Here is a 10,000-nt window from a genome sequence, read left to right on the forward strand (position 1 = left end):
TTATGTGCGCGTCTGCCTAAAATAATATGGGTAACTAATTTCTCCGTAACTCATCTTAATTTCATTTTCTGCTATAATATCATAACACTTTTTAGATTGTGATTATTAATTGCAAATAATACTTTTTCGTTTTAATGATATCCAAACGATATGTGATTTGTGATGAACTCTTGTTTATTAAAACTTGTACATCTTTTTAAAATGGTTAGCGTTTATGTAACCCAATATTTTTGTACCCAAGTTTAGAGAGGGCCCCAAGCCAGCAGCAACATTTAATCTGTAGGACACCAGAAACCAGTGGGAGAGGAAATAGGAAGAAGACGATGGAGGTGGATTGGACACACTCTTAGAAAGAATTACTCCACTATAACAAAGAAATATTTGACAGGAACCCTCAAGGCAGAAGATCAAGGGAAATCCCACGGGGAACATGTAGAAGAATTAAAGAAGCTGATATACAGAGAAGTGATAAGAAATGGAACGAGTTTAAAAAGTTAGCTCAGGCTAGAGAATGGTGGAAACTGTTTGTCTGTGACCTATGCCCTGATCCAATGTGAAAAAGGCAATGATGATGACGATGATTCTTTAAAACGTGTAACAAGATTTCATCAATTTATTTGGGTTGAATAATTTTGAAAATCTTCAAAAACCTAGGATCTACCATCGCTGTGTTTTGATGTCAAATGTTACAAAATTACCTTTTGACACAGCTTATTCGACACCACAACGCTGCTGCTGGCCAGGAGTTCATTATACTCATGAGAACGGTAAGAGAATGCTGCCGTACTCTGGAAAAACACTTAATTTGAAAATTTGGCCAGAGAACTCGTCCTGCCTTCAAATATCGATCGATTTAAATGACCCTCATCTTGGCACGCCAGAAGACAAGTGTATACCATGACCATAAGATATCAAAGCCACATATCAAGTAAAGCGTTTCAAAAGCTTTAGTCAAGGTTTAGCTTATTTTGTTCAACTCAACTTCAGTGGTTTGTGTATTATTATGCTAGTTATTGAAAAGCAAAAGTTTGTGTGATATAAAAATCTGAAAAGTGTGTACACCGGTGTCTTCTCCTTAATTTGTCACTGTGATAAAAAGTAAAAGTATGTAATTACAAGAAAAGAAAAGAAATAAACACACCGTACTCTACCATACTCACCTACAGTGACACTGCCCCTGATGGAAGATGAGGCCCAGGTAATAATGGACAAGGCACAGTTTTTGACGTCTATCAGTCCGCCCATGATTTGAAGGCCATACGGCGGCTCTGATGAAGACAATGGATTTCAATTGATTTGATGTAGTATTATATTGCTTTACATTCACTTTCAACCTATCCTGGATATATTTTAGAATATTCTTATTTCTAATGGAAAGCAACATAATATTACATATAATATTAAGTCTTTGACAACTATCACCTCAAAACAGTAATATGTCAATGTGGTTTAGATGATAACTTTTGCTTATATTGACTGAATGCGTTTTCCAAAATATTTTCAGCCCCTTGATCAGTGGCTGGGACCTCAAATACAAGACTGATATCTCATTGTTTTCTAACAATATCGATGCTATGTGTTTACGTAAAATACCCACAACATCGGCCAGCCAGATAAAAGGCACCAACAACAAAACTATATGTATCCTTAATAATTTTATTTATATAAAGTTATGAGAACTAATCTAAATGGGTGTTGAGAAACAATAACAGTTTATTTATCCCATTTAGTTCCTTCTATAGCTTTTAACATAAATATAAATATATGTGACAAGATGGAATTTACTCAGAATTTGGAAAGTAGCATGTATGGTTAACATAATAATGATAGTGACTATAAAAATGAATAACGATAATGATGATGATGATGATGATGATGATGATGATGACAATGATGATGATGATGATGATGATGATGATGATGATGATGATGATGATGATGATGATGATGATGATGATGATGATGATGATGCAGTTTTGGTGAGGATAATGGTCGTAATGTTGAGAATAAATGCCACTATTATTCATTGTGTGTTATGGTGATTTTGTAGGTCACTCACCTTTTGCTTGAGCCTGGGCAGATATCACATAAGACTCTTTGTATCCCAAATTGGTCCATTTAGCTGCCACTTCCGTTAAAAGTGTACCGTTTGCCTCTTCCGGCTTCGAAACTGATCCCTGAATAAATAAAACAATGGGTGTCATTGACAGTATATGGAATGTGGAGTGATTTATTAAATTGGTGCATTTATATAGTGAACTAACCACTAACCGTGCTCAGTACACTTTACAAGGGGCCAACACCACCGCTCAACATGTAGTACGAGGCATAGCAGAAACAACGCTGATAACGGCTAAGAACTAATTTTACACCCGAGTAAAGAGCCTTGCACAAGAATTTAACTATGCTCCTCATGGCAGGACAGGAACTCGTGACCTATCAGTCCTAAAGCGAGTTTCATATCATAAAACACAGCGTTAAAATGAACGTAATGATATGTTTATTCTGAGCATCATGACCATTTGCATAACGATCTCGTCTTTCTGGTGTAATCTTGGAATTAAATTCTTCTTTAATTCTCTCTTTACCAGCCATTTTCAGGTTTTTCCCCAAAACTTCACATCCAACTAACACAAAAAAATAAATTTACCACTCAGACATAATATCAGTAAAATTCTTGCGATACATAATTTCTTCAGCAAAACATACTCTTCACCACACTTTTCATGCTCTTTCAATGTTATGATGTACAAAAGAAATTTGAATAAAAAAATGTTGATTGTATTGCAACGAATGTGACGATTTTCCGATCGTTGGTAAGGAGGGAGTTAAGGCGAATCCTTGTTGGACGGAGCCTCCTATTCAGCTAGGCGAAACTCCAATCTGGTTTTCATCCGAGCCATACGTTCTGCCGCTGTGGGTGTTCTCCACATCTACACTACTATGTCTTGTGACCATCTCCTCCTTAGCCTCTCTTTGCTCTGCTTGCTCTCACAGCATTCCTCTATGCAAAGCTTTTATTGAACAGCATGGAGACAATTGATTATTAAGTCAAAATGATCATTATTAGGAAAATATATTTTTTGTTCTATTCTATGTTTAATAAAAACAATTTTCCCTCTAAGTGAAGATATCTTTTAAAAATAAAATATTATGACGTAAACCTAAAACTGAGTTTTGAGCACATTATTCCATTTTGAGGCCAAAGGTCACACTTCAACAAAATCGAACCTACTCATTTTTAACACCAGGGTCATCCTCTAGTTTTGAGGACGACTGTCTTATAGTGTAAATTACAGCTGCTTTTGGAGATATTTGAACTTGAAGATATCGTCTTAAACTAGAATACAAAACGATATGTAACACTTAAATGTCTTTTGAGAGATGCTTTATCTAACCCAATCCAGTCTCTTGAATGATGACAAAAAGTATTACAAAGACCTTTTCAAACGGTACTGATATAAATGACGTGGTTTGTTGTTTTAATGAAGTGTGTGATTTTGTCAGTTTTTCTCAACCCGCAGAAACCATCGAGCCCCCCAAAAATAACGTTGACATGTGTGTCGTCCTCTTGATAGTGTTCATTGTGTTGGACACAACTAAGGGACCGAACTGTGATAAACGCATTTACTAATATCTGATGGACAGAATATAGTGAGACCAAAGCGCCCAACTGGCGGTCTAAAACAATTAAAGAGAACAGAGAGACACTATTTTAAGTCATGCTATTGTTTGTAAAGCCATCATCTCCCAATGCCAACACTATACATTTAACTTCTCCAAATTATAGGGGATAGAGGTCACCAAGTCACCTTCTGCCCAACATGAGAGGGCAAAAGACTCTATCCACTTTCATTGGGGAGTAAGAATATATTTCTTAACAAAAAATAAAATTTCACAGGTATATTTTTTATAACTTTAAAGGCCCTTTTTGGCATCTGGTTAATCCTGACATTATACCATTATGAGACGATGGGTCACATATGTCATATAAATGAATGACAGTAAATAGATACAGCTTCTCCCAAGTACTGATCATGGTCAATTGTGTCTTGATCAATGTTTATGGTTATTCAAAAGCATTCCCCAAGCGCCTAAACAGGTAATAAGCATTCGGTTTAAATTATAAAGCCGTTAAAATTAATTTTCATCGTTCTGACAAACCGGTCACATTGTGTCTTTGAATTAATTAATCTCTTTTTGATAAGAATTCAATTGTGTAAACCCACACACAGGAAATGAAACAGACATGGAGGAATGGTATTGAAATCAACGTTGCTTTCAGTCTCTATGTGAGCAAAACAGGGTTTGTTTTCAATCAGTAGAAATTTAAATTACAAATTTAATCATTCACAGAAAATGTTCGATTATAATGAGTTATTTCATAATAAATGGACCAGTTACTTCTAAATTTCAGCTTGCATTGTTTTGGTATGTAGATCACACGAAAAGCAACACTGTAAGTTTGTTATCATCACAATTATTATAAGTTTGTTTCTTTTCTTCTGGCAGGATCCGTAGAATGACATTGTGATGACTATAAAGTTTTTGCTTAATTTAATGATTAATTATGACAAACTCAATTAACTGAAACATCTGGCAACGTAGTCGCCAGCCTCTCCCTGTTTACCGAATTTGCAGTATACTATGGTCTACTTTTAAAACGTCATATTATGGCCACAGTGTCGGCCAATCTTTTCAACGAGCCTTGGAATCCAATCTTACTAGACTGAGTGAATCGGATATGCAAAAAAAAAAACCAAAAAAAAAAAAAAACAACCTTACTGGTATCATTACAACCAATTTATTGTTTATTTTGGTGAGCAAAAATGGTGACTATAGATAGATCGAAGTCGACGTCACTCGGGTAATTGTTATTGTTTTTTTGTCATCCGCGTTTATGAGTAATTCATTCTAAACTGTATTAACCAGACTATAAACGTTATGTGTGTTGGTCTGTTATACTTCCGGATGGCAATGTTGTGAGCTTCTTAGCCAAGCGCATACTGTCTATAAAGGTCTATTTATGGTCTTACCGGATAACCCTCAGTGTCATGAGACAACATTAGTGAAATATTGTCGAAATTTTCATGTGCAGAGCAATATCTGTCTCATACAAATTCCTGGGTCTAAGTCGCCAGTGTTTACCTTTGTTACCTCTTTATTCCCTAAAAGGACTTGGAGGGCTTCACAATTTTTGTTATTGTAGAGGTTACTATGACAACAGTAGTCATCTCAGTGGTGACGGCTGACATAACACTTATGTAATTCACTCGATTTATTTCTCTTAAAAGTTGAATTAGTTTAAAACAGCCCATATTAGAATGGACTACAAGTACCGGGTTTTTATGACCAATTTCGCCATTACGTGTACAAAACAATTTTTAAAAATACAAAACGGAAGAAGTAGCTTTTATATAGGATAAAATACAAGATAGATCATCATGAAAAATTGCTATGCCTACACTAATATTTTGAATGAGTATCACCTCTTACCTTGGTGCGATTTTTTTAGCCAAGTGTACAAACATAACATTTCTTTCTAAGTGATAATTATCTATTGATACTTGAGGTGAAATGCTCATAACATCCGCTCGCCGGATAAAACTATCCAACACACAAAACTGTATGTAATCTTAAACGTTTATAGGCTGATTAATACAATTTGTGAGAACAACTCATAAAAATGGCTGGCTAAAAACAATTTTAAAAAACCGAGTGACGTCAGATTTGTTCCTTCTATTACATCAATTTAAAATTCAATCTGGTAAACAAGAGACAATTAAAACTAAGATAACTACGCCTCACGGACAGTCATCATAACGTAAACAATGACAGTGATTGGATTGGGAAACAGATCGAACAGCACAGGCTTTACTATCGATGGTACAGATAGTACGAAATTGACGTCACTCAGCTCTTTGCTTTTGTTTTTAACCAGCAATTCTTATGAGTGGTTTTCATTATATTGTATTAATCAGACCATAAATGTTAAAGGATGTTTTGAGTTTGTTTTAACCAAACGCAATACAACAATGGCTGTGAGTAAATTACCCACTGTTCTACCGCTTGGTCAAGAGAATCAACACAGAAATCTAAGTGTAAATTTGAACGGTCATAATATGATCGAGAAATCGTGTGATAATTAATCACCGATTTGACTCTATGAAAATAAAAACAATAACAATGATCAGAGAGAGGTCGATTTCATTCACTTTATTGATTATTAATGAACCAAGCGATGTTTGTCCGAGCACGTGTGAAGGTGTGTCACAAATTCCATGTTTCGAGTGGTCACAAATCTACTGGTTTATTAGTAATGTAAACAAATGGATGTTGTTAAAATTGTCTTCAACAGTCGTACTGTCACTTCCTTCCTTCTGACGTATGGTAACAGTAACACTGGCTCTAAACTATCGGAACAATGGCTGACGCCGTATGAAATATTTCCCCGGCGAGCTTAAACGCGTATCCAGAGGTAAAAAAACCCCATAAATATGATCATGTATTGAATTTTACACATTCTGCTCACAAGGCATATGAAAAGGGAATGAAAAGTCCTAGCCAGCATGAAGAATAAAAAGTAATGATTTTCTTTGTTTAGAACCAAGATGGCCGCCGTTGCCGGGCGCGTGACATCAGACTATTGAATCCAATTAGTGTGAACAACTAACCAAATTATGTTGTCAGCTGAAATTGAGGTTAGAAAGGTCTTTTGTCTGATGTTCTCCGTGACCCAGCGCCTGCATCGAGTATTATGAACCCGATACTTGGAATCGATATTAAATTCTTAATCATAATATTTGTATTGAATTGAATGTTTAAAAAGATAGATAGATAAATAAATAAAAATAAATAAATAAATAAATAAATAAATAAATAATATATTAATTATTTATTGTAAATATATATTTATAGACAGCAGATGGAGAATTTAAAATCTTAACTCTCGTTATTGTGACTATCTCCTCGTCACCATTTGTTCAATCCGGACATAATACGATATCGACATAGTAGGTTACAAAAAAGTTTATTGTCCGAGACTGAAGTCCCAACGATGCAACTTGAGCTTAAATGGAGCCATAGTCGCATCGCTATTAATGCGCTCTTTGGGGTAAACGGTTAGCTAATACAAGTTCTTGGTATCTAAAGCTTGATCGTGGCCTTCGTAAGCTGGTAGCCTGACACAAGGACTCGTTATTTGACGTCATTTTTAGGTTAGTGTAGCACATAAGGAGTTCATTGTCGTTTGCAGTGCTCAAGGAAACAATTGATCCCATTGAATACAACTCACAATTTGCTTTTTTTGTATGATCTTGTATTTTGACATAATATTTTGGTCAGTATCAAGCTACGAGGTTACGAAGCTACGGTTCGACGCTCTGCTGCGCTATGTGGCCTTGAGTAAGGGCTAACCCACACCGGAGACTGACTCCGACGACCCGGCACTGTCGTCCTCTGCTGTATTTTTTCGAGCTTGGCATGCGTTGGTCTAGAGGCTGTTCTCTTTATTCTTAGTATTTTGTCTCTGCCCGACATCTTTATCCAGAAGACGGCAGAGGACGGCAGTGCCGAGTCGTCGGAGTCAGTCTCCAGTGTGGGTTAGCCCTTAGCCGTCTCGCCCCAACTCACTTTGAGGAACTGCAATGCGGCTGTTGCGTAGGTTTTTCATCCAGTCTACCCTTGGATTAAACCATAAGACAAATTTATTTCACATAGTTGGAGAATAAAGAAAATGTATTATTATCATATTCATTTTTCAAATTTTAATTTCATTTTTAAAGTAATTTTTTTTGGTCTATTTTAACTTCAGTCTTGCCATTAAATATTCATATGATAATTATCTCCATTCGACAGGAAATAGAATATAATGTCAAACCCAGGCATTTCATCAGTGTATGTTTCTATTCCAAGTCATTCTGACTTTTGGACTAAGAAATTATCTGAAGCAAAATTCCGGGGTCGCAGGTGTTTCTTTAAGAGAGTTGATTATTAATTTAACGAAATTGGTTTTTTTAAAAAAAGGAAATACAATATCCCCTGACAGACAGGTAATGACTTTTGGTCTAATGCATAGAAGGAACGAAATTGACGTCACTCAGTTATTTGCTTTTTTCCTTTTTTTTAGACTTTCATTTTAATTATTAGTTCTCACTAAAGTACATCAATCAGACTCTAAAACGTTTAAGATCACACATAGTTTTGTGTGTTGGTACTTTATATCCGGCTGGGGGGATGTTATAAGTATTTTATCTAAACGCATAACATCAATAAACATCTCATTACGCCCTAGTGGCAATTTTTTTCGACTAAAATCGGTTTCTGACTTTTTGCTTTCGTTTATCAAAAAAATTATTTACATATCATTCATAAAAAAACACTGCCGGATTTTTGCAGTTATCAAATCGATCGCAGCCATTTTTTAAAGCTTAAATCCCGACACTTACCTAACTATCACGTCACAATATAAGACGACGATCACCAAAACAAAGTGAAAAGTGAGTTGTTGTTAGTAGTGCTCAAGAAAACAAATTATTTCATTGGTTGAACATTGAACACAAATGATTTATTATTTTAATTGTAGGATGTTTTTCATAATCTATGGATTACGCAAGGAGCGAGGATGGGTTATCTTTATTGACGACCAGCATATATTTAGACAAGAAAATAAGATGCCATCACTCTCAAACCAGAAGATGACCTACACAAGGTATATATTCAATTTTCCGGAACAGCTGTTTTACACTTCCAATGGGATAGGAACCAGATAACTACCACATTATCTCATTCATCTGTACTGTAGTGTTTCATTCATCCTATTTTGTTGATAAAGGGGAAACCCGAAACGTCCATTTTATCTGGGGGGTTTTCATATATTAAATTGAAGCTTACATTCAATTCCATACTGTTATGTATTTCTTCGAGCTTCGAGCAGCAACATTTACATTATATTTAACGAAGACTAAATTTCACTCACCCTAGCTTCTCGTTGTATTCCGTTGCTGTCCCTTGCTTTCCCAGCGACCTGGGCTTTTTCTGACGGTTCCAGCAGACTGTAACTGGAATCACCTCTACGGCTGCTACCATCTCCGGTGGAAGCTATACTCATGCAACTGCTCCCAAGACTAATTGCATCTTGACGAATGATCCTGATCGTATCAAGGATAAAAAATATAAACATTTGCAAATTATATTTCCACAAATTCATCATGATAAAAACTCACAATCTTTCAATTCGTACGCCACCAAGTCAAATCATAAAGCCAAATTTTCATTTCTTATTGTACAAGCCGCATGCTAGGCTTCTTTTTGTACCAGCAGTTCCTACAAAGTTTGTTATTATTATAGTCCTCTTCTCATACATAATAATAATAATAATAATAATAATAATAATAATAATAATAATAATAATAATAATAATAATAATAATAATAATAAATGGCATTTATATAGCGCTTTACCCCGTTGTCACTGGCTCTAAGCGCTTTACAGTGATATAAAACAAAACATATTACAGTGAGACAAGTGTGAAGGAAACGTGATACGAATTCAATTTAACAACAACAAAATATGAAAATAATATTGCAACATTATGACGTAAAACGATAAAACTTTAAGCGAGATTTGAACGTTGTCAACTAATCCGAGCATCTCACGTGTGACGGGAGAGAGTTCCAAAAATGGGGGGCCGAAAATTGAAAAGACTGTTCACCTATTTTACGCAATGGCTTAGGTTTGACAAGGATTGATTGGTCATTGCTTGACCTCAAGTTTTTATTGGGGACATATATGTTTAGAAGGTCTTTAATATAGGAGGGACTGTTCGTGCTCAGGGATTTGTAGACAACAGTACAAATCTTATAGGCAACTCTTTTTTCCACAGGAAGCCAATGTAACTCACGGAGAAGAAGAGTTGCTGACGGGTATTTTTTGTTATTGCGTACAATGAGCCTGGCTGCGTTATTTTGAGCAACCTGAAGTTTGATAGATGTATTTTAAA

The 10,000-nt window shown here is 35.5% G+C and overlaps 1 protein-coding gene across 2 annotated transcripts in view; it reads right to left on the bottom strand.

Annotated features, from left to right (window-relative positions):
- LOC144962409 (uncharacterized) overlaps positions 1-10,000 on the bottom strand; it is a 144,206-nt gene that overhangs the window by 18,646 nt on the left and 115,560 nt on the right. For both annotated transcript variants that reach the window (XM_078895322.1, XM_078895321.1), the window contains exons 10-12: positions 8,978-9,149; positions 2,060-2,177; positions 1,161-1,268 (exon numbers count right to left, since the gene is read on the bottom strand). In XM_078895322.1, coding sequence (XP_078751448.1) covers positions 1,161-1,268; positions 2,060-2,177; positions 8,978-9,149 — 398 coding nt within the window. The remainder of the gene's footprint in view (positions 1-1,160; positions 1,269-2,059; positions 2,178-8,977; positions 9,150-10,000) is intronic.

This window comes from Berghia stephanieae, chromosome 1 (genome assembly GCF_034508935.2).
Source record: "Berghia stephanieae isolate SIO BIC M18660-M18661 chromosome 1, UCSD_Bste_1.3, whole genome shotgun sequence".
Taxonomy (NCBI): Eukaryota; Metazoa; Mollusca; class Gastropoda; order Nudibranchia; family Aeolidiidae; genus Berghia; species Berghia stephanieae.